This window comes from Haplochromis burtoni, unplaced genomic scaffold (assembly GCF_018398535.1).
Source record: "Haplochromis burtoni strain Fernald_Lab_line unplaced genomic scaffold, NCSU_Asbu1 Contig_214, whole genome shotgun sequence".
NCBI classification, from domain to species: domain Eukaryota; kingdom Metazoa; phylum Chordata; class Actinopteri; order Cichliformes; family Cichlidae; genus Haplochromis; species Haplochromis burtoni.
This window is the reverse complement of record NW_024582575.1, coordinates 811,257-836,716: the sequence shown is the minus strand read 5'-3', so window position 1 is coordinate 836,716 and position 25,460 is coordinate 811,257. Positions and strand designations below refer to the sequence as shown.

At 43.5% G+C, this 25,460-nt stretch overlaps 1 protein-coding gene across 3 annotated transcripts in view; it reads left to right on the top strand.

Moving 5' to 3' along the window:
- The window catches only part of arfgef3 (ARFGEF family member 3), a 51,191-nt gene that overhangs the window by 3,871 nt on the left and 21,860 nt on the right, over positions 1-25,460 (top strand). For all 3 annotated transcript variants that reach the window (XM_042226483.1, XM_042226482.1, XM_005937010.3), the window contains exons 3-22: positions 2,465-2,546; positions 2,691-2,831; positions 3,855-3,923; positions 10,100-10,216; positions 10,385-10,430; positions 11,344-11,428; positions 11,825-11,929; positions 12,041-12,165; positions 12,494-12,741; positions 12,952-13,064; positions 13,295-13,427; positions 13,771-14,363; positions 14,476-14,828; positions 17,078-17,244; positions 17,587-17,752; positions 18,705-18,812; positions 19,438-19,653; positions 22,246-22,356; positions 23,920-24,070; positions 24,200-24,514. In XM_042226483.1, the coding sequence (XP_042082417.1) occupies positions 2,465-2,546; positions 2,691-2,831; positions 3,855-3,923; positions 10,100-10,216; positions 10,385-10,430; positions 11,344-11,428; positions 11,825-11,929; positions 12,041-12,165; positions 12,494-12,741; positions 12,952-13,064; positions 13,295-13,427; positions 13,771-14,363; positions 14,476-14,828; positions 17,078-17,244; positions 17,587-17,752; positions 18,705-18,812; positions 19,438-19,653; positions 22,246-22,356; positions 23,920-24,070; positions 24,200-24,514 (3,444 nt within the window). The remainder of the gene's footprint in view (positions 1-2,464; positions 2,547-2,690; positions 2,832-3,854; positions 3,924-10,099; positions 10,217-10,384; positions 10,431-11,343; positions 11,429-11,824; positions 11,930-12,040; positions 12,166-12,493; positions 12,742-12,951; positions 13,065-13,294; positions 13,428-13,770; positions 14,364-14,475; positions 14,829-17,077; positions 17,245-17,586; positions 17,753-18,704; positions 18,813-19,437; positions 19,654-22,245; positions 22,357-23,919; positions 24,071-24,199; positions 24,515-25,460) is intronic.

Genomic DNA, 25,460 nt, shown 5'->3' with positions numbered 1-25,460 from the left:
ATTATTATTATTATTATGTGTATCTGAGGCTACTTTGACAAGCAGGATCCTTTTTTGGGCTGTCAGATATACACTGTGATCATAGACTATTTACAGATAGATAGATATATTACATTTTCTATGTAGTTTGTATTTGTATTGCTTCTTGAGTTTTTGCTTTTTATTCAATTTAGTTTAAATTGTTTGAAAATGCCTATTTTTATTTTATTTAATTTCTTTTTTGAGTTATTATTGTATAGAGATTTAGGTACATCACTACAGGTGTTAAAATAAAAACACATGAATTTTTCAAAGCAGTTGACTTCAGTAAACAAATCAGCTGGCCAGCAGGGGGCGACTCCTCTGGTTAAAAAGGCCGTATTTCCCATTTGACCCTTGACCTCAGTAAACACGTTCACTATTTTCAAATCTTATTTAACACAGTGTTATATTTATTTTGTGAGTTTGGTCCCCATCAGAATAAAAGCAATGATAGGTACAGCTGCAGTATTTTTCTTGTTATCGTACAGTTTAACTCAGAGTTTTCAGTATTTTTATTATTTAAATGAGTACGAGAGCACCACAAACTAAAAGAGCTGAGAGAAAAAGCAGTGTTGATAACACCTGAGCTTTCTAATGTGAGGGGAGTTTGTGCTACTGAGTCCAAGTGCTTTTGTGCTAATCACCTTTTAAATCATTCCAAAAAACCCAGTTGGACATTTTTAGAGTTCAGTGATCTCTTGGTGGAGTTTTTTAATTAGCGGGACGCAATAATATGATCTGTCTGATTCTTGCAGTCGCTGTAGTGAGTTTGAAATCTAGTAATCTGTGACTGTTTCTGTGAGTAAAACTCAGTAAAGTGTAAAGTGGATGGAGCTGCTGCTGCTGGTGGCCAGCAGCTCGTGATGGTCCCGTAAATTCCCAACACGGCATGAATTATTCACGTGATAATCTGTGTTGTTTTATTAGAGCGTATTAGATTAAATATTGATGATAATGTCTTTGTAATCTAGTGCCATGATTTCTCTACTAGTGTGTTCTTCTGGCTCTACAGATAAGACTTCATGCCTGTTATCTCTGAAGGAGAGATGCTAAAGAACAGACTTGATTGACAGACTGATGGAAGATTAATTTATAATGTATTTAATTATAAATAATCAAATTCAAAAGTGACTGAGTTTGGTGTTTAAATGACAAATTCTCAATGTTTTTCACCCAAATGTTTGCCTTTTTGTCTTTTGACTTTGTTGTCTGTGTTGTTTGTTGCTCATAAATGGTCTGGTTGTGGGTAACTGCCGTGCAAACTGTGGCTCCTCACAGCCTGCTTGAGTGGTCGAGTTGTGGCAGCTCAGAGCAGCCTGAGAGCGCAGAGATGAAGCTCAGTATCCTGTAATCAGCAGCAGAGCGCGGTGACTCAACCAACCACAAATAACAAGAGGGAGATGGAGGGCGATCGAGTGGAAAGAGAGAGGGAAGAAACGGCGGGAGAAGCAACACAGTAGCTGGTTTACATAAAGATATCTGCGTGAAGCTACCATGAAAAGCTTATTTAGCAAAGGATGTGGTTGCTGAGATTATTTGGGTTCCCTGTGCAAAGTTTTAAGCTTAGCATTTTGCTCGTGTGAGGGGCGGATCTGACTGAGAAACCAGCTGACATTGTGAGCTCATGTGGTGTGATATGACATGGGATATTAATCAGCCATGAGGTAGGCCCACCCTGACGCATACTTTGCTTTATATCCTTCTGGATGTTATTGTGGGCCACAATTTATAAAACAGACACCATGTTGCACAGAGTGACTTGAAACCAGCAGTAAACTCATCAGGAAAGAGGTTAATTGAGCATGACCTTAGCAAGAAAACAGTGTGGCACTTCTGCAAGATGCTTTGCAACCCACCTCCAGCCCAGGTTTGATGTTTATTACAAATGTTGCTTATATGCAGCTCTAAGGACACAAGAACTAGAATGTAGTTCAACTTTATGACTTACGCTCCCCTCACCCATCAGACGGGTTGGCCAATGAAGACTTTTGCCAGACAAGAGAAGCTCAAGTAAATTGCTCCTCCTGACTTGTTACTGTAACGATTGTAAACTATAATGCTTCGGTTTTGGAGGAGGGCACAGATTTATGATGGAGGTGAAAAAGGAGACGTTCTGATAATCTGCTGATCTGTTTTCTTCTCACATCTCTGAAGTACTGCACACACAGTTTCACAGCCTTTAAGAGATATTCCACCTATGCAACATAACCATTTTCAACCACTAATCATTGATGAGAACTCATTTATTAAAAGCTTAATTTATTAACTTCCACTCCAAGATTTATTCACTCCATATTTAGCATTTTTTTCTGTTCCAAAGTCTGTGTTCGCTCACTTTATTGACACCAATCCCTGACTGCCTGTGATCGTGTCAGCTAATCTTCAGAGATTGTAGAGAGCTGTGATTGCACTGCCTGCATTACTATGTTGTGTTTGCTTCCAGAGAGCGCTGTCTGCTGCCTCTACAGATGGCTCTGGAGTCAAAAAACACCAAACTGGGACAGACTGCACTTACTGGCATGCAGGTACTGGAAGACACAAATATATAAATAAAGGTTTTATTTATTTATTTGGATTTTATTCGTCTTTATTTAAACCTTTCTGATTGAACTCTGACACCAGCTTAAAGTGGAATGTACAAACTGAAGCTGTAGCTTTTCTCTACACAGAAACTCCTGTGTGAGGACAGGTTTGTGGGTGGAGCTAGTGTGGAGGTGGAGGCACTGGAGAAACAGCTGCTCAGCCAGGTGTTGGAGGCTATCAGAGTTACCCCATCTCTCCATGAAGACTTGCAGGTGGAAGTTATGAAAGTAAGACCTGGGAATGTGTTTTTGGGGCTGAAATGATGACAGATGGTTGTACTTGTGTCATGCATGAAACTTCCAGGCTTGCGTGGTGGTGCAGCCGGTGCTGTCCTTGGTGCTGAAAATTGTTCTGTGAAACTGGACTGAAAGAAGTCTACAGTTCTGAGTGCCCACACTGCTCATCATGTAGTTACACTTAATGTGAACACACTTAAAATAGTGTCAATTTCTAATCATTTAGACCCCAAAACTGATGTTATTTTCTAACATTGACTGTATTTTCCTGGAGCACGCTCCTTAGTGCACTTAGCCTATGTAAAGTGAACCTGCTATGCTAGCGATTTCCACCTCCATATTTTATTCTTGGACTCTACTGGAGTAGGTTTGCATGATTGCATGATTACTTATTGCATTATTATTGTATTATTTAATGCATGATTACTTATTATAAATAAGTATCTTATTTGGTCTTTGTACAGCTCCCATGTCATCCTTTGCCTGAAATAAGCTAATTTAGCTCCTCCCCCTTTTGCTGTTACTGACCAGCTTTCTTCTGATTGGCCCTTGTAAATAGAATCATCGAGCCAAGAGTTGAACAAACAGCATGAAGCACAGTTTTTAGAGCAGTGTGCAACCTGAGCTTTTGGCTCACAGCTATTAATTATATATACATTAACTTTGTTTGCAGCTTTGGGCATAGTTAATATGAAAATAAAGCAGTTTAGTATGCCGTTATTTTTGTGCCACTATTCTGAGCGCACGTAAAAAAATTTGCAGGTGCAAGTGTTGTATTTTGAGGAGAAATTTATTTTGAGCAAAGAAAAGCTGAATTTGAGTGAACAAAATTCATTGCTGTGTGCAAAAAATGTATTTCAGTGCACGCTCAACTCTTTCTCTACACCGTTATATTTGTGCCACAAAACCAGCCAATCACAGACCAATCTGATTGGCTATTCTGGTCTCCAATCAGCTCGAAATGACGAAAAGCAATATCCCTGCTTATTAAGAGTGTGTTTCTCCTGTGTGCAGGTCCTGCTCTGTATCACCTACTCACCAAACTTTGACATTAATGGAGACTCCATCCTCCGGATTGCTGAGGTAGGGCAGCCTGAGACTGATGCGACTCATCTTCATAATCAGATACATGAGCTTTTACTTGGCAATAAATAAATGCATAAACAAATACATTCACAGACGTGTGACAGCTGTGCAGAAATTTCTTTCCTGGATTCTTTTTCCAGCTCTTACATTAAGTTTTAGGCTTTTTCTGTATTGCTGTCGCCTGGAATTATTCTGAAATGATTAGACAGACTTTTATGGGCCAGACTAAACTTGGACTGGACGGCCAAACGAGCTTTACAAAGGAAAATTCAAACATGTTAAAAAGAATTTGCATCATTTTCTGTTTAGCTTGTTCCTGCTTGTTGCCTCATGAAGCAGACTTTTTTTTCATAGTATCAGCCTTGAATAGGCTGTCTCAGACTGAACCAATGATACAGGGCGTTGCATTTTTTTTTTTAAGGAAAGTGAACTGTTAGCACAGCGAGCTGAACATGGATCTTTTTTTTAAAAGGTGAAGCGTTTCTCTGTCCTCACTTGCCCTCAAGCCTCATCTCATACTGTAATCTCATCAATTATTCAGAAAAGTGAGATGAGTTTTCCTACAGACACACAAACAAAGAGGCAGGGCTGTGCAGATGAAAATATTTGCCAATAAAACCAATAAAACCGTGACGTGCTGGAAGTACCAAGGTCTGCACCAGGTTCACTGGCTTAGCAATCTGTACAAAGCTTCTTACTCATGGTTTTTAAGGCTGTATTATCATCATATTACTGGAACACGTCTGTGTAATCATCATCAGTTTTGCTGTAATCAAGAACATCTGTTCCCAGTTCAAGCCTCAGCTTGCTTTGATTTCTGCTGAACAGTGTACTTATAATGAGCATGAGAACGTATAGCTGGAGAGACTGGATAAATGTCCAGCACTGCCTGCCTGATGACATACTGCACACGTCAGGTGGTGCCCCGGCCTTGAAGGTCAGCAGGTTCAGTTCTGTATTAAACTATAGATTATGCCAGAGGTGATTATATATTCAAACTGTTTCCGTCTAATTTATCTACAAACACAATAGAGACATTAATTAAGCCCTTCTGTTTTGCTGGGTTCGCAGTGAATGGGGTTCAAGAGAACAGATAGCATCTTACTTGTTTTTATTAGGAGGTGTGATCACAACTGGCTTAAAATCACAAATTCAAATATGACACATCAACCCCTTCAAGGTCGTCTCCTTGGGTGGCACTGCACCAGATGATAATGATAATAATGATATTAATAGTAATGATAGTTAAAGTAACAGTAGTAATAGTCGTGCTCAATGTTCTCAATGTAAGGAGAAAAAACAGGGATGTGCTGCAGACCTGCAGCTTGGTCTTTGAGATGTAGCTGGAGTCTCAGCTCCCGTGGGTAGTAATGATCCCTGAAATTAAACTTGGGTCAAGCTGACACTGAAGTTAATGTTTGCTCTGTGTGGAACTGGTGCAGTCTGCAAGGTTTGGGACTCCCAGGACATGCTTTTAAAATAGCAGCTGTGCTGGAAGCAGTCCAGAAGTGCTCAAGGAGACAGTTTCATTCACAAAAGTTTAAACTGGGTTGTCCGTGTTGTACGGCCACCAGCAGTAAAAAAACTGATGAATAAAATTCAGAAACTTTAGAGTCATTCTTAGACTTGGTCATTCTTTGGTCTTTATAGAACATAAAGAAGTAATCCCCCGTTTCTCGATAGCTCAGGTTCATAACTTGCTCCTTGGGCTGTTTCATAATGGATGCTTCAGTTTGGTTTATATTAGGTAAAACTGATTTGGAGTCATGAATAAAAGAACGGTGTCAAAACATCTCAAGACACTAATCAGTTCAATGCAAAGATTAGACTTTACGCTGACAGCTTACTGTACAATGGGACGTTTGGTTCTAAGAAAGACGTTTCAGAACGCACAGTGTTCTACAGTTCTACTGTTTATACTGAGCAGAAACGTCATGTTAGTCATTAATGTTCAGACCACCTGATCGTAGCGTGGTCGAGTGTTTTATGTCAAATGTTTTCTGTCACGTCACTTCCCCCAGCAGCAGAAGCAACATCTCCTGCAGCTAAGTGATGTTTGACGTCCATTAACAGCTCGTAAAAACCCAGTCACCATGGCGTGTTAATGGGCTCTGTGCTGTCAGGGCTGGCCATCTGGTGTGTGAGTGTATTGTATTTGCATTGGGGCATAACTCAGGGTGGCTGGAAAGGCTGTCAGCAACACTCCATTATCATAACATCTAGGCAAATAGGGCCAGGACAGTTTTTTTCTAATGTATTTATTTATTTTAATGGAGGGATTGGCAGCGCTGAGAGATTCATGCATTGTCAAACACGGGGAGCTCAAGGCTTACACTCCATCTCTCTAATGTGGTCATCAGTTACATGAAATCATGTAACCTGCCATACAACTATAGACACTTCAGATATATTAGTGTGTTAACCCTCCGATAGACTGGTGTACCCAACTTCATGCCCTATGACTCCAACCCAGCTGTGGCCCTAAAGGGGATGGATGGATGGATGGATGGATGGATGGATGGATGGATGGATGGATGGATGGATGGATGGATGGATATCCTTATTTTAACTGTAAATAATTTTCTTGTTGCCAAACGTTTGACTCTTACATCAAACTATCACAGACTAGCTCATTAATGTTCAGTAGACCACAGGTTGTGTGTTTTTTGTCCTGTCTCCTTTCCCCAGCTCTTCCCCACTGGTACCAAGCGCTTGCTCATTGGGGGTCGTCTGATTGTTAGGGTTGTGTTATTGTAGGGTCTTTACATTACAATATAAAATGCCTTGAGGTGACTGTTGGGGGGATTTGCCACAAATAAAGCTGAAAATTGAAACCTGACTACAGGTTGAACAGGTGGCAACAGTTTAGTTATTCTCAGACTCAGAGACTGTAAATAAAAAATGGATGTAGCCACCATACTGTTACTTGTTAGTTCGTGCAGCCGCTGTCACTGTCGCACCTGTATAATTTATACGTGCCGCTTACTCGTGTTAGCCTGTAGCATAGCACTTTATCCCCTCGTCAAAAATATGGTCACTTTAGTTTCAAAGTGCTAATACTAATACATCGCGGTGTTTCCCCCCATCTTTTATATTCAGTAGGTTGTTTTATAGCAACTGACCAGTGCTACAAAAAAACAAAATAGGAATATGAGTATTTTGTTACCGAGGAGCTTTATTGATCTGTTGTTTTCTTCTTGTTTGTGGCTGTACAACACAAGCTTTTAGCTTTTAAACATTGTATAAATAAATGTACCCTGTGCATGTACTATATGAACCCCACATTATGAAGGTTTTAATATAACCCTGAGACATGTTTGTACTTACACTAACTGGCAGCGCTTTAAAAAAACAAGGTGGAGTATCGATTGCTTGCAGGAAGTGTGAGCATTAAAATTGAAGGAGCCGGAGCAACTCTTAATTCAAGAGGTACCTTGAGGTTGTTCCTTGCTCTCTTGTCCCTCTCACATGCATATTCATCCCATCTGTGAGTGCCTTATGGTGCAGGATGTATTGGGTTTTTTATTGATTGGGAGCAGGTGGTGTAAAACATCCCTGAAGCTGCCAAGATTTCAAATGTAATTAGCAGATGTGGTCTTTGTTTAGGCTCTATGTGAGGTTGGCCCTGGTAGTTCTCAGCCCCTCTGAGCTCACAGGATGGAACAGAAATTTGATAATTGGTCAAATAAATCTTGGCTTACACATTTTGTTATCAACAAGCTCTGTAGCTCTTCCATTAAACCCCACTCTTGGATTAAGAATTGTTATGTGATTTGGATTTCTGTACTGTGTATTTGTGCGATATCCCATCAGCAGCCTCCTTAAGGGACAAATATTTGATAAACATCCTGTTGGGAGCGGGCAGAAAGAGCCCCCAACAAAGAAAGACAGGATAGGAATAATGGAAGAAATACATAGAATGGAAAAACTTTTTTTTGAACCTCAAAATGGACCAATTTCTTAAAATCTGGAGGAAGTGGGAGAGATTTGTTGAAGGTGGTAATGTGGGGTGATGGGTGGTGGGTTATATAACCAGAGCTTAACTAAGTATTTTCACGCAACTACTGGAAGAAGGAAGGCCTGCTAAGGACGTGGTCACTGTTTTTTAGAAGGCAGCTCATAAAAGAGACTGGAAATAGCCTTCCATCAGGGATGGACTGTAAAGCGCTGCGTGGACAGTAGCAAAAACCTGACGACATGGGACCTGTAAAGAGGTGGAGGGGAGCTCCCCCAGACCGGGCTGGTCTGACGGTTTCACTGTGCCATTATGTTATTGTCAGTGCGTATTATGTTTGTTTGTTTTTTTGCTGTTTTTGTTTTTTTCATGTGGAAAAAAAAGAAAAAAAGAATTGTTATTGTTTCTAAGGTTACCCAGATGTGACAGACAATATTTAGCAAAAACGCTACAGAAAATAAAATACTTGAAATTCCCTCCTTAATTCTATATGAAATAATTGTATTCATAATGACTGTTTTTAATTTCATGTAGAATAAGCGCTATGCTTTACTGTGACATTAGCAAACCAGCATTCATGCTTCCTCCCTGGCTGGTTCAGTCCCAGCAATCCAGAAACAAACGAACACCCTAGGATAGCATTTTATTTTGAAGGAGAAAAGAGCCGTTTTTTCTGTACTCGTCTCTTTCCCCTCATCTCCCAGCGAGTCACAGGAGTCTGCTGCACCTGGTCACAAAAAAGAGTTTCAGAGTATGGCATTAATCAAAGCAACGTGTGAAAAACCCTAACTGTACTCCTGGGATACAGTGAGATATCCCGAGAATACGGTATAGTTGATTTTAAATGCAAAAAGCAAAGCGGGAAAGCATGTGTTATAAATGGCTGTGTGTTTGTGTGTGTGAGCGTGTATTCATGTCTTTGTGGGGACCAAAAATTGTATGTTTTCTATACTTGTGGGGATGTCACGTGGCCGGGTGGCCGGTACTGAACAGGACTCAGGTGCAGAAACCCAGAGCGGAGACAGCAGATGATGCAACAATTTATTAGGTTTAAGTGCAAGAGAAAAACGTGGCAAAAACAAAAAAACAACGAGACGTGGAGTCTTGGTGCGGCGTGGCCTGGGGAACGTGGCTATGGCGAGGGAATGAGGCCTGAGATGCGGAACGGAGCTGAGTGGGGAACAGTCACACTGAAGGAAGAGGATATAGGAGTTAGGTAGGTAGTGAAGGCAGCTCAGAAGTGGCCAGTTGTAAGAGCAGCAATTCTTACTTGCAGTTAGGGACCTGGAGTGTTGAGAGGGGGGTGATGAAGATCCAGGGGAGGCTGAGTGGCGTGGAAAAGCTGGCCTGAGATCCGGGGCTTCAGATGGAGTGTGATGGCAGGAGGGCAGGCAGGTGAGGCACAGAGAGATTTCCAGAATGATTACTAGGTATCCTGAGTCCAGAGGTGGAGTGTGAGCCAAGGTGGATACAGCAACTGTAGCACAAGAGAGTCGCGTTAACAGGATGAATCACAGCAAGAACTTAACGTATACGGCCTGTTACCAACATGTGTTGATGACGAACTGGCAGTGAATGAACATCAACGTGTGGTTTAAATCCCTCTGGCTTGATTGCCTGCAATAGGCTCCAGGTGTGCGGGAGCTGGAGTTGGCCCTGCCCAGGGGCGGATCCCAGGTCAGTTCAGGAGCCTTATGGAAATTCCAGCCACCCACCGTAGACCATGACAGGGGACCAATATCCCAGTTCCCACAAGTGAAAATGTCAAAATGTGGTTTTAGTGTCAGGGTTACAATTGAGTTCGGGTTAGGCATTCATTTATCATGGGTAGGGTGGGTGGCTAGGGAAAGCGTTATGTCAATTAGATGAATACCTGATGTGTGTGTGTGTGTGTGTGTGTGTGCTGAGCTACTAGCTAACGTCTGTCTTACCTTCCACAGATGCACAGTGTTTACTCTGTAACCTTCTAATCTGCCTGAAAGATGTCTGACACTGACAATACATCCCCTTGCCCCTGCTGCTCTCTTGTCTGGTTACCATAGTAACCAGTGACGCCATGGAAAGCTCCTATGAATCTGTCCAACAGTTCGGTGTCTGTCTGTGATGGTTTCTTGGCACAGTGCGTCATGGTTTTTCTGGTTTAGTGACATAAGAAAGACCACACACTGACAGATGCTCGTGTGTGTGTGTGTGTGTGTGTGTGTGTGTGTGTGTGTAGGTGTGCATCGAGACCTACATGTCCAGCTGTCACCAGCGCAGCATCAACACGGCGGTGAGAGCCACGCTGAGCCAGATATTGGGAGACCTGACGCTACAGCTCCGCCACAGACAGGAGGTCACACAATACTTGAATTATATACACACAGATATATTATACAGATGTATATGTGCACACATTAACTAGTAGAAAATTACAGGTAGATAAAAGCGTAACGTACAGTACCACATTTGTTTTGACACAGAAGTGACTGTAAGCATGCCTCCTGTGTGTGTTCCTCTCCAGGGTGCAGATGGAGACGAGGTGACTGCACCGCCGCTGCAGAGACGAGGTACATCACTGCCAGGGGTTTCTCTCACCTCTGCAGCTTCCTTTGTCAGCTGTAGGGATGTACTTCTCACCTCCTAATATGTAATATTGCATATGAGCACAGCATTTCACTGCCTAATATCTTACTATGAATGCTGCAGACAGGACCATTGTAGGGTATGAGTGTCCAGCAGAGACTAAATAAAAGATCACTCTGACCTAACAGGAAGCTCCCTGATTGCCAGTCCCGCTCATGTTCACGCTGAATTGGCCCCTGCAGTACACACAATAAAAACTTTTTATTCTGGTCAAAGCAGATGGCTGCTCCTCCCTGAGCCTGGTTTTCTTGAAGGTCTCTTCATGTTAAAAGGGAGTTCTTCTTCCCCACTATCACCAAGTGCTTTCTGAATGCTGGACTGGGGACATTGTTGCCCATTTTATGAGTGGCATGTGAAAGTTAAAGCATCACTGGTTGGTGGAGGCATAGAGACACTAGTTTGGCCCAGCAATGGTGAAAATGTCCAAGTTTAGTTTCTTGTGTGAGTTCAGCATTAAAGCTTGCGAGCCACTGGTGGCTGTGGGCTCTTCGTCATGTTTAGTGTGCAGCTCCAACTGTTTTGTAGCTGTTATAAAGCCACTGTAATCACCAATCTGCTGGTAGTAAGAAGCAACTTCAGAGAGAGACTGGCAGGGCTGCTTTTATGATACCATAAACAGTCAAATGCACTGTTTCGATAGATGCCTCTGCAGGCAGAGAGCCAACCAGGTTCCAGTGAGGGAACTGATTTATTCTGCTTCTTAGAGGGGAAACTGAGAGAGAGGAAATTGGGAAAGCAATGATTTTTTTATCACTTCATGTACATAGTGGCGAATGATAAAGCAGGAACCACAAATTAACCTTTTTATGGTGTGTGTGGGGGGGTGGCTTTTTGCAGATATTTCTCCCACCAGCCAAGCTCTGTGTGAAGATGTGGTCACGGTTCTGACCGTTTTCTGTGAAAAGCTGGAGTCAGTGGACAGGTAACGCTGCAGATTCTCATTGACTCACTAATATTCTGTTATATTTCTCTTGTCTCGATATGGAGGTGATAATTCAGTCAGACTGATCCAAACACAGAAACAAAAACACAGATGTATGATTTTGGATGGGCCGACGTCACTGATAATCACTCTGCTTTCATTAGTGTTTCATCTCCTTTCAGTGTAAGTAATGAGAACAAACATGAAGGCGCCCAGGAAAAGGTTGAAAAACTGCACATAGTTTAGCTGCTGTTTAGCTCATTCGTGTGGTTTCGTTTTAAATGTCAGCTTTATCACATTAAACAGTGTTTGCATGTTTCCTCTGCACTTCCATGGTTTCTTCCTGGAAGCTTCCTAGTTTAATACAGTAACCATTTCTTTATTTTAATCTCCCAGTGATAACCAGCTCCTGCAGCTACTCTACCTGGAGTGCATCCTTTCTATGCTCAGCAGCTGCCCTCCCACAATGCACCTCTTCAGAGGTTTCACAGACCTCGTGTGGTAAGACTCACTGAGTAAAATTTCATCAACTGGTCCCTCACTGTTGTCCTTAATTGGAGTTGATTGTAGTCCGATGTAATCAATAAAAATCGCTAATGTTCCTCTTCCCAGGAAGCAGCTGTGCCCATCCCTGGTGGCAATCATGGGCAATCCCGTCAATGACAAAACTATTGCTTCCCACCACGGCTACTCAGCGGCATCAGACCGAGACCGCCTCTCAGAGAGACTCAGTTTAGGTAACTGAATTTACTAAAGAATCCGCTGTAGGAGGCGGTCAGTTTGTCTGTTTTTTTGCAACAATTTGAAAGCGAATATCAGTGGAAATTAATCTCTATCAGGGATTCAAGCGCCAAGAAAGGGGGGAAAATCAATACCTAATTACTGATCGCTCATAAACGGAGCCTGATGCAGCTATGAAGATCACGACTGAAGCTAACAGTGTGAAAAGTGTTGGTTTCCACTCACTGCTGCAGGAGTTTAAGGAGACATGAGTTCTTATAGGAAGAAGCTTTCTATCAGCATGATTTCATGGGCTTCATGCCCCTCTTTGTTTTGTTCTCCCAGGAATGGGCCAGGAGGTGGACTCCTCCTGCGGAGGACTGTCCGATCAGGGCAGAGGTTCTGGCTGCTCCTCTAGCGCCCCTGCCAGGATTGCACCGGTAGTGCGCACAGTTTGCTACATTGCAGCAGAGCTGGTGCGTCTGGTGAGCTGCGTCGAGTCGATGAAACCGGTGCTCCAGTCGCTCTACCACAGGATCCTCCTCTACCCTCCTCCTCAGCACCGCACCGAGGCCATCCGCATCATGAAGGAGGTGGGACAAAGACATTTCTCTACGTTTATAATATCATTTTTCACTGACAGGCAGCCCTTTGCTAATCTTTATTCAGCAAAGTTTTCACAAGTACCTCCGAGGATCATGCACTCGAAGGGGTCCAGTAACAGTTTGACATTTGGGATAACCTGCCTGCATATGTTTTTAGAACCATGTCAGCAAAAGCTTTAATGCTTTCGTCTGTGGCAGATTCTGGGCAGCCCCCAGCGGCTGTATGACCTCGCCGGTCCCTGCATGGCTGAGCCTGAGACCAGGAAGCGATCATTCTCAAAGAGGAAGTCCCACCTGGACCTGCTCAGACTGTTAGTAACTCCTAACTTTGTTCACTTGGTGTTTGCTTTGTTTCTGAAATTTAACAATCTGAAATCTGTCACCCAGGGATGTTTGTCTGTACTCTTTGTTTTGCTGCACATTGTTTCAATCATCACTCGGTCCAAATTAAAGTAGAAATCAAAATAATGTGTTCGCTCACGTCATTTGATACTGGCGATCAATCCTATACTGAGCTGTTTGTTTCTGCTTCCCGTGGCAGAGTGATGGATGGGATGACAGAGGCTTGTATGAAAGGAGGCATCGAGGCGTGTTACTCCTCCGTGTCTTGTGCCTGTGCCCTTCTCAGCGCACTGGATGAGCTGTCACAGGGCCGTGGCATCCAGCCTGAGCAGGTATGCAGACAACACACAGAACCACAGCATTAAAGGGCCATTCTGGGGTTTAACGTATTACTTATTTAAGCAGCACTTTTGTGCATGCAAAGGGTTTGGATTTAGTGTTCAGGCCAAAAGAAGGTCTCTATGTCACTGTGTAACCCAGTGATACTTAATGCATTCCTAGCAGCTAGTTTGACAGCCCTCAACCAATGAATGAGCAGCTCTGTCGGTGGCCGTCCATCATTAAAACGTTTGTGGGATTTTGTTAACAAGTGACAGCTCTTGGGTCTCTGAATCAGCACAATATGGGCTCTGGTGTTGATTACGTATAAAACGGTAACATAGCTGCGCTCTCCAGGCTCGGCTTCTCCTCAGACGACTGGACGATCTGAAAGATGGAACCGAGTCGACACGTGAGTCCATGGAGATCAACGAGGCTGACTTCAGGTGGCAGAGACACATCCTGTCCTCAGAGCAGCCTCCGTGGGACCCCAGCTCTTCTTCCTCCAATGTGGCCACCACTGGCACCACTGAGCGTAGCCCCGACATCAGCATCAGCATCACCACGGAAACGGGCCAAACCACCCTGGATTTAGAGGTGGGAGAGCTCGGCCTCGCTGTGGGCCACACCAGTCCGGAGGAGTGTGGAGAGGACGCTCGTCTCCCTTCGCCTTCTTTCTGTGGCGATCAGGAGGAAACCAAACACGAGCCGATCCCCGTGCCCAACCAGGGAGGCCAGAAGGAGGAAGGAGGGGTGCCCAAAGGGGAGGTGGAGGGAAGAGGAGAGAAAGAAAGAGGTGGAGGCGGAGAGAGAGGAGGTGCAGTTCCTCCAGATGTGGTGCAAAGGAGTCACGCCCTCGTCTACCCCGACATCACGAACTTCCTGTCTGTGGAATCCAGGTCTCGGTCGCACCACGGAGGAGGGTCACGATACAGCGAGAGCAACTTCAGGTACTGCTGTTTCTCTAGTTGCTGAATTGAAATTATGATAAATAGTAATTAAGTAAAGAAAGAATATATAAATAATAAAAACAATCTCATGCTTCTTCCTGCTGCCCACCAGCATGGAGGAGCAGGACCTGTCACGGACAGAGTTTGACTCGTGCGATCAGTACTCCATGGCTGCCGAGAAAGACTCGGGGCGCTCTGACGTCTCCGACATCGGGTCCGACAACGTGTCGCTGGCCGACGAGGACCAGCAGTTGTCCCGCGACTTCCCAGGTCACCGCTCCCTGCGCACTGCCGCCCTGTCCCTCAAACTGCTCCGCAACCAAGAGGCTGACCAGCAAAGCGCCAGACTGTTCGTGCAGTCTCTGGCTGGACAGCTGCCCCGCCTGCTGGGGATGTCCACTGCCACGGAGGTGGACATGTCGCTGCAGAACTTCTCTTCCACCTTCTGCTCTGGACTGCAGGCTGGTGAGTGAGGGGAGAAGGGAGGGAGGTTAGATTTACTGCAGTGGAGTGATTCCTGTTCTGCGATCTGCATGAGTTTGCTACTCAAACACACACATATTTGCTCAGGGAGGAGATGGTTCTCCCTGTTTAAGTAAATATATTACACTGCAGGCATGCGCTGGGAATATCGGAGTGCAAAGACAAGACAAATCTCTACTACTGCAAGAACTCAATGACAAGGAGACACGCTAAAAATCAGTTTAAAGAATAACATTTATTGTTTCTTTTTTTCTACAGTAGATGATCTAAATGCTGAGGTTCTCAACATTTTTGTGGTCATGGTTAAATTACATTTTCCAAAGGCCCCTTCCCAGTCCTAACACACCTTTAGTTGGTCTGATTAATAACTCACTCCTGGAACATTTATGATATCATGTTTCAGTCTGTCAACCCATCAATCAGGCAAATGAGCCCCATCTCCTTATCCCATCGTCCAATCAGAAGACTGCTGAGATTAGTCTGACTAATGAACACCTTGGCTGCACATTCATTCAACCAATTAGCAGAGTTAGTGACATCACAATGCACAGGTTCTCATGCTAATGCAGTTTTTTCTGCTTCTGTGAGTGGCTCTGTTACTGCATTTTATATTTATTTACATTTCTTTTCATTTTATTTGACCTCAAAGGTGATTATTTTTGTAACTGAGCGAGGTAATAAAAATCTTGCTTTGTTGGACGCTACTGAGAAGTTCATTCTTTGCTGAATCACTGTTAGTGCGAACAGTCATTTTCTAGCTGTTTGCATAAACAGCTAGCTTTTCCAGCTTTTTAGCTAACACTACTTAGCTTTTAGCTAATGCTAGCTCCTCTGTAAGCCTGTTTCCTGTGTCTTGACTGACAGGTCTGTAGCTTCTCACTGTTGAAGGTTCTCCTGAGCTCCTCCATAAATACATGAGATTGAGAAACGAGTCTTAAAGAGTTTTTTGGACACAAATGCTTTTTTAAATTATTGTACAATATATATGCATTTTCTAAATCACTCTAAATTTGATGATTTAGAAATCAAGACCATTACCTGTGGGGTCGGGGAACTGCCAGAGACTTTCAAGCCTGCCTTGTCTTATTTTTTTCTAATTTCTTTCAAGCCCATCTGTGTTTTTACCTCCTTATAATTAAAACAATAAAAGTTAAAGAAGATGTTTCTGTTCTTCACACCTTCAGAAGTTAACTCTGGTTGTTCCTTCTAATAGATAATAGTGACAGTCGGGGTACCTGAATGGATGTGAAGCTCTTTTCTTTGAAGTTTCAGTAAAAATCAGCTGTAGCAGAAAATATTGCATCTCAAATAAACAGCATAACTGTGTAGTGGAAGAAAACATCAAGCTTCAGATGCGGTTTTCTGTATGTGTGCGCTGCTTTGAGGAAACCTGGTAAAATATTCAGGAGCTTAAATGAGTTCACTTTCGGTTTCTGGTGCAGATTGGGCTTCCTCTCTGTGGCGGTGTCTTGTGTGGGTCGTGGGTATTGTTGTTCTTTCATAAACTCTCTGGTCTTGTTCCATGCTTGTTTTTAAAACCTCTAAATGGCTCAAATATGTGATTAAAATCCCCGTAACATTGTTGTGTAATGTTTCTTTTGCAACAGATTTGGCAGGCGGTACTTCAGATTAGTTTTTTGTACTTTTTTATAAGAGCATCAGTTTATTATCAGTTTATTATCAGTAGAAATTTCTGTTCTGACTGCGGTGCGGTAACAAAGACCCTCTTGTATGCACAGGTCGCTGACGTCAGGGTTTTGCTGGTATGGATTTTGCTTTTTCCTGTTATTTGTCATCGGTGTGTAGTTTAAATGCAGTACGTTTATTTTCTTACAGTTATTAAAGAAAACTTTTTGCCTTACAGTCATGACATCCATCGCTAAGAGCAGCAAGCCTGCTGGGAGTTTTTACATCAGCAGAGCAAAATTATGAGTTAAATGAAATGTTACGCTCAGCTGACTTAATGAAATAGTTTGGACTTTAAATCCCCAGAGCAGGTTTTTGATTAAAACACTTCAGTCGCCTTCAGCCAACAGATTGTATCTCGCTGCCTGCTCTCACCTGCACACTCCCTTTCATTGGCTCTCTCACTGTCTCAGTTTTCTTTCTTTCTTTTTCACTTGTGCTGTAGGTGTTATTAATTCATATATAATCCGTCACATTTGACCTCTGAGAACACCGACACGTCCTCTACAGATGTAACTTGTAATCCTAAATCTGTGTCCCTGCAGGCGGCATTCACTCCCCAGGTTTCGAGACAGGCGACACTCTGAGCTGCCAGTCTCTGATGAACGCAGACGGCCTTTACCTGGTGTCTTACTACGCTCTGCTGCTCAATCTCAAACTCTGCTGCTGCGGCTACTACAAGCGGCGAACGCTCACGCCCGTCCTCAGCCTGGTGAGAGCGAGATTCGTTTCCTCTGATCAGTTTTCTCCGGTGTTTAAAGACAAGGATTCAAAGATAAGAAGTAAAACCAAACCAATGCAACTACATCCTGTAGTTTCAAAGAATCCTCTTTGTGCAGCATTGCTTATCTAAAGGTATAGATGTATCTTTGTGTTCCTCTAGCCACACAACCACCCAACTAAATACTGAATCAGCTCTACTTAGACATTTAAGCTACTTCAACTTTATCATCAAAAGTACAAGAAAATAAAAAAAAACTTCCCGCCCTGAATATAACAGCACTGAATTGGATGCAGTCACACTGAATGAGTGGACGTTTGTTCTGTTGTGCAGAAGGAGTTTGTGCGTCTGATCCAGAGCAGCGGCGTCCTCGTGGTTCTGTCTCAGGCCTGGATCGAGGAGCTTTACCACCAGGTGTTGGAGCGCAACCTGCTGGCTGAGTCTGGGTTCTCGGGTTCTTCAGAGGACCACACACTGCCGCTTATCACCATGCTGACAGGTACACACACACACACACACCTGTACAGTTTCTACGTGCTCAGCTAGTCTCCACACACTGGCTCAAAAGTCCTCCACATAACAAGGGAAAAATATTGATTAAGAGATAAATGAAGCAACAGTACTTATTATGAAAGGTGCGAAAGAGTGTGTGTGTTTGTCTGTCTTAGCCACTGAGAGAGCCCCTTATGCTACACTACACTGTCCAGGTGGCTTCACATGACTGACAGAGAGCTCCCCCTACCAGCTGAGCGCACCGCCCTGCCCTCCTCTGTCCCCAACACTACGCAGCTCCCTCCAAACTACCTCCAGCTCATCCTCAGTCGTACTTGGTGCCCATCATCCAGATTATTATGATCAGTTTAGGTGTAGGACAAAATGACACAGACAGAAAAAACCCAACATGGTATTCACACAGTAGCCCACATAAACCTACCCTTAAATTCAGCTTGTAGTTCACGGCACACCATCAGTTTCATTTTACTTAACAAAAAGTCCCAGTTAAAAACATCTTTTGCTATCCTTGACTGTATCATCTCCAAACAAATAATTTGCTCCTGCAAACAGGGACCTGGCTAAATTCTGGTATTTATAGTAAAGCCTATAATTGCTCACATCCTCTCCACGGGCAACTTTTTATCTGTTCAGTTACTGAGCTTTTCTATTAGCAGGGACCTAAAGGCTCTGTATGTTAATCCATAAACCTCCTAAATCTGTGTCTGAGTTTGGATAGTTTCCTCAGGGCTGCCTGCAGCACAAAAGGTAGAGCAGGTCATCTGCTAATTGAAAGGTTGGTGGTTCGAGCCCTTGCTGCTCCAGTCTGCACGGCAGTGTGCCTTTGGGGAAGATACTGAACCCCAGTTTGCTCAGACAGACTTTGGGATTTATTATATGCAGAGGGTATAAATTCAAATACTTGACATGTTGTAACTTCTCTGTTCCTCGTCTCTTAGACATTGACGGCTTGGGCAGCAGTGCAATAGGAGGTCAGCTGATCAGGAGAGCGTCGAGCCACGCGCCACTCGGCTGTGAAAAGCCGTGCAGTGACGCTGTGATGGCAGGTCAGTAGCACTTACTGAGAACGTAGTTAACATTTAATTCTCCTCAGTCAGCAGCTCTTCATTCACAGGGTTTTCATGTTTGGATTATATTTCTGGGGAACTTTACTCGAGTTCGCTGAGCCCGTAATTGCTACTAAAGTGCTGCGCTGGTAATCAGTAGAAACCACAACATTAGCAGAAGTATCTCAGAGCAGAGCTGCATGGTCAAGACATGCAGGTTTTTTAAAAATGTTGTATTTACTGGTGCATTCATGATTGCAAAACATAACAGATGAACATTTGTAAGTTTCACGTCCTGCTGCAGAGTCGGTCTGCAGGAACGTTGATAGGAAACCTGCAGGTTTTAAATACAATCATGCTTCAGTGATGTTGTGTGTTTGGATTTGACCTGCTGTAACTGAAAGAGCAAGAAGCTGCATTGCAAACGAAAGATGAGACAAGCTGGGGAAAAAAGGGTAGCTGGGTAGAAAGAGGGCAGTGAGCACCTGTGCTGTTTCCTGCAGGATTAAGCCAGACTCTAACTGCTGCTGGCTGACTCACCCCTGACATTTATGCTCATCTTGTGTGTTTTGTGTGTGTCACCATTTAAAAAACCGACCCTTTTTTTTTGCTCTGTGTTTTTCAGGAGCTGTGTTCTCACGCTTCATCCTCACCGGTGTTTGGAAAAACCTGATCGATGTTCTGTCCACACCGCTGACTGGTCGCATGGCGGGCAGCTCCAAGGGCCTGGCCTTCATCCTGGGGGCAGAGGGGGTCAAAGAGCAGAGCCAGAGGGAGAGAGACACCATCTGCCTGAGTTTAGACGGCCTGCGTAAAGCTGCTGCGCTCAGCTGCGCCCTGGGTGTGTGAAGCATGTTTCATGTGCCTGTATTAATAAGACAAATGCATATCATCTTCTCTCATCCCTGTGGGGGAGGATTTGTGCTCCCTCCCTATAGCACAGGCAAAGGTCAGGATTATTCACTAGACATCTGTCCTACAGCTGGAGCAGATTCTAGGTATGTACAGTATGAACAGTAATTTCTATTAGCAGCTAAGCAGCCACTCAGCACTGTTTTTAATCAGCACGTCCTGTCGCAGCTCACTAAACTCGAGGACTGATTTATTTAGGGGCCTGAAGAAGTGCAGTGTGAAACATGTTGTAAACGCTTAATCCAAATATATCTGTACTGTGGATTCAAATATTACACTTATATCACAGCATGCACACACAGATGTTTTGACTTGGCCAGTGTGATTTCTTCTTCACGTGATTTGTGTCACAGTAGTAATATGTTATAAGATAGGAGATAACATGCTAAAGATACGAAACATTGTGCTAAAATATTTCTACTTCAGATTATTTTCTGCAGCAGTTACAACCTCTCTTTCTTTGTTTGGTATTTAGCTGTAAAACATTTTCCATCACTGGTTTAGCATTAAGACAGTTAGCATAGATAACTTATAAACGTCCTGAGGTTTCAAAGCTTGATGTAATTAAAACTAAATAACAGGGGCCCTAGAGTTGAGCCGTGTGGGACACCGCAGGAAAAAGCAAATGGACACAAAGACTCCGGCACAGACGGTTAAACCTTTGAGATACGGTTCAGTATGAATTTGGTGGAAGAAATAAGGTCTCGATGTAATAAGATAGAACAATGAGCTGCAAGTTATTTGGCCACAACCTTCAGAAGTAGAAAGACTGAACTGAAATGTCTTTGTTTTCTTCTTCCAGTCAGCAGAATAAGCACGAGAGAGCACCGGGGAGGACTTGCTGTCAGATGGCTTTATTGTTCACTTTTAGCCACAGTAACTGTCAGGATGGCAAACGCCCTCACATGACTGCACAAAGGAAGTCAGAGTGAAAAAGGTTCAGACTGTAGAGGCTGTCAGAGCCAGACAAAACGCTGTTATTCTAATTCTAACATGGAGTTTACTGCCCTCGTGTGAGCTCAGACCCTCTCAGCTCCCGCCACAGCACAGGTCTACTTACACAGAATAATTGAGAACTGAGGGTTTACACAGCTTTTAATTGATATTAAACATGTTTTGGAAGCTTATGGGGTCACAGGGAAATGCAGTCACACTAATGAAAACCGCTTGACACGTGACTTTTTAAGCGATTAAGTACTTTAAACTTTCCCGTTAGAAGTCCTGGACATTCATTGAACCTGAATAGTCGTCTGAACCAAGTGCCAGCGGCCTCGTGGCTGGCCTGCCTTAAAGCTCTGTCCCATGTTTTTAGCTCGGGGATCCTTTCGTTTCCACCTCGACGTTTGGCAGCCACTGAAAAGGGACACCAGAATAACACCAGTGTGCTGAGTGCAGATTAGTGTTCAAACGTGAACACTGGGCAAAGCTGTCAACCATAAAAATACGAAACACAGGTGCTTCCTTAAAACGCTCCAGTTTTAGGCACATTTTACATTTCATCTGGTCTCAGTTCATTTTACACACTGAATGCAGCAAAGACGATGACTCTCCTCTCTTGCTGGTCTAACTTTTCTCTTCGTGCTGGAAGTGCAGACTGGAGGCCACGTCGTGCCCAGTTTTACTTCATACTTTGACATCGTTTCAACACAGCGTGCACGCCTTTTTGATTTAAGTCATGTCAGTTGTTTCTTCACGTTCTCTTGATAACTTGAGTCTATGAGGGCTTTAAATAATCTTTCTAATAAGCACGTTTAAACCATAGAGGGAGATGAATCTGCTGTTGATCATCTGTACTGTACCATGCTTCAAACGTATACATTTAAATGTAAAAACAGAAATTATCAGTAAAGCATTTACTGGGCATTTCATAGTGCCTAAAAATCCCCTCATGGTACTGTAGGCTTTTTTGTTTCTGCCATACTTTGAGCTTTGACTCGTACTCACACGGGGAAGGTTTTGCTGAGTTCTGATTTTCCTTGTCAGCTTCATTATGTATCACATTAATCAAATTTGACACCAGTGGCAGGTGCCCAATAGCAGCCAGCACCTGTTCGACGCTGTGCAGCTCCTCTGGAGGTTAACTGCGAGTTTTACTTCCAAAATGTTAAATGCAAGTATTACAGAGGATGTCAGGGGAAATGCAGTTTACTTATCAACCGCTGTCAGATGTCTGTGAGTATCACTAGCATTAAAGGACAGTGGCACATCCCCGGGGCCTGCATGGGAGCAAATCAGATTGAAATTAGTGCAGAAGGACTAATGAATATGAATGAACACATGGCGTACGACCTCCTCTGTGTTTGCAGTTGGCACGTTACAGTTTGTGTGTCTCCAGTTAAAATTTTAAACATGTACAGTAGAAATCCAAGAAATCTGTGAAAATGTCTCATTGGTAGATTCTGAATATGGATGATGGCTGAAATGCTGCATTTTTAATGTGCAGGGATGATGTTTTGTGGATGAATGAAACGGCACGTCTTTACTTTGTGTGTGTGTGTGTGTGTGTGTGTGCGTCTGTCAGGTGTGGCTGCCAACTGTGCTTCAGCTTTAGCCCAGATGGCTGCAGCCTCCTGTGTGCAGGAAGAGAAGGAGGAGAAGGAGGTGGGGGAGACGGGAGACGCTATCGCGCAAGGTATTTTCACAAAAACACAAACACACGCTTCCTCAGACGTTTGCATGTAACAGACACACAAAAACCTTAAATTTGAATCAAGCTCATCGTCGTCACACACAATCGAGGGGTAAAACCTCAAATTAGTGCTAATTTGTGTTTCCTAGTTATAAAACCCAGATAAGGGAAATCTTGACCGTTCACAATCATACATACAAAGAACCCACAGTAAACACATTTGTACACTTAATAAGGCCCCACTTATATCTCAACTTGAGATATTGAGACAGATCATTTCTGTTAATATTTGTATTAATATTTATTTATTACTTGTATTATTATTTCCTTAAGTACCTTTAACTGAGTATTTTCCATCTTCTGTTTTTGCTTTTGTCTCTTTTAAAAAAAAAAAGTTATTATTATAAACTTTTTACACTATAAGCAGAAACATTCTGGGCCACCTTGACCTGCAGGAGCTGCTCGGCATGGAAACCCATGCCGTGACGCTCCCAGCACAGAGGAGCTTAGAAGCTGCTGTGTGCCTCAGCACTTCTGCTCTGTAACTTGATGCGTCCTGACCTCCCGGCTGAGCAGCAGGTCAGGACCGTTGATTGTGGAATATCACGGAGGGAAGAACTGACTTGCTGCAGCGGCGGCGTCCAGTTACAGAACCAGACTGAGTTCAGTCAGATCTTCAGAACGACCTCTTCTTTCACAAACGTTTGCAAAGACCGACTGCGTGGCTAGGTGCTTAATGTTATGTACCTGTGCCGATGGGAGTAAAAAGCACCCCCCTTTTCCTTCACTAAACCTTGTGTCCTTGACCTTGATGAAATTGTCATGAGTTCAAGGAAAAGAGGGTGTTAGGAATATTGATAAGGACTCGAGAAAAGAACTGTGTGCTGAGAATCCGAATGACCTGACACTAACCTGCTTAACATGCTGTACTGAAACTACAGCGTGTAAATGTGGACTACAAAACATCGTACGTACTGCACCTTGCTTTGCTAACAGTACGCAGCAGCTGGATTTGCTAAGGAGCTCACGGTGACTGAACGTCACAGTCTTGGGTATTTTTCCAGGTGGCTCTGTGGCATATACATTTGTAGGAGCTTCCCTTTCAAGAAGAAAATATTTAAATGAGTAACATAGACATGATTTACAAAGTCTGAAGCATGCACTTTACTGCAAAATGCTCAACATTTCTTTGCCAAAAACAAAGCTTATGTCTGTTGTGGTTGTGATCGGTGCTTCCAGGAGTGTTTATCTGTTTGGAATAACGGGCCAATACCTTTTTTCGGCCACAGCCTAAACTTTGGGAATCATTTCTACTGGAGACAAAAGCAATGATAAAAACAAGATATGGGAACTAGTGACATCTAGTGACAGCTGCTACAAACTGCTGGCAGCATTTACTGGGATGCAACATTAATGTTTATATATTTCCTCAACCTGAGAGTCAGTTTTGTTAAAGCTCATCTCAAATCAGTTCAAGCACAATGTTCAGGGCATCTGTGATATTTAAAATACACTTTACTGTGTGTGTGTGTGTGTGTGTGTGTGTGTGTGTGTGTGTGTCTCCAGTGAAACAGCGTGTTGAGCAGCGTCTGGAGCAGATCGGCCGTCCTCAGGGAGTTCGCCTTCACACAGCTCATGTGTTGTGCATGGACGCCATCCTGAACGTTGGCCTGGAGATGGGCAGCCACAACCATGACTGCTGGCCTCATGTGTTCAGGTACGTTTGTTTATCCTGTAAAATATACTTCATATATCATATATATCAAGCTCAGAAATGGTAGTATGTGAAGCTCATAAGAGGGATGAAACTTCAAAAATATGTTCTAGAACTTCAAATCACTTTCAGGGTGACCGAGTACATCAGCTCACTGGAGCACACCCACTTCAGTGACGGCTCTGCCCAGCCGTCCTCTCTGACCACAATCACCCAGCAGAGCCAGCAGATGGCTGGCATCGACCTCGGGCTGGAGTTGAGCTGCGAACCCAGCCCCGAGGCCTCGGACCTGAGCCTGAGCCAGCCGGTCATCCAGCCGCTTTCCATCCAGGAGCTGCTGAAGGAGAGCGGCAGAGGGGGCCGAGGCCTGGACCTGAAGAGCGGCAGCCTGATGACCGGCACCAGCGCCGCCAAGGCCGTGTGCACGCTGTCAACACAGGCCGACAGGTAGAGACTGAACAAATACCACAGCAACATGATAGACTGGACACTTTCTACATGTGATGTTGCAGGTGTTGCACCAGTGCTGTTAGTTGTGTTTTGATTTTGTTTTATTAAAACTCAATAACTGCACGTGTTCCAAGTTTAAGAAACAGTAAATGAGAAATTCAGCGATTAGATTTCCTTTGACAGTCGGATCAGAGTGGCCCCTGTCCATATCCTGGTGGTAGTCATTAATTCAGAGAGTCGCTGCACTGAGGTGCAACTTCAGAGACTTGGATACTGAGTTGCTTTATGTTTTTTATATCTTTTTCATTTTATAGGTATTTAATCTTGCTAAATACTAACAGAAGAGGGGTTCAGTTTTATTTATACTTGCACTCTGACAGCGTTGAAAAGACTCAGTTCTCTCTTTTGTCCACTTTAACTCTGATGAGGTCACAGTTATCTTTCAGACTCTCAGATCTTTCCTGCCGTGCTTTCTGCAGACATCACATCCTGACAAGAGGAAATAAAGTAATGTACGCGATGAAAGGCAAAACAAGAGAATTATGTGGTGCAATATTCATTTTATCTCTATTATCTAATTTTAATTATTGTTAGAAATTAAACTATGATGAACTGCGCAGCCATAACTAATAAGGCTGACCTCTAAAAGCTCGGCCATAATGTCACCACGGGCAACAAGACGGTGGTAATAGAAGCAGACTAACAAGTTTCACAGTGGGTTTAGTTTCTAACTGAAGTGCAGCAGCTGTGTTAGCACCGTGTCCATTAACAGCCAGCATGACCGAGGCGCTTAATGACTTTATCTTCCAAATCCACGTTTCACCGACATTTGGTGCTCAGCAGGTGTTCCCGAGGTTGGTTTCATAGCCAAAAGATGGCAGTAGTGGTGCAGAGCTACTGCTGTGTGTGTGTGTGTGTGTGTGTGTGTGTGTGTGTGTGTGTG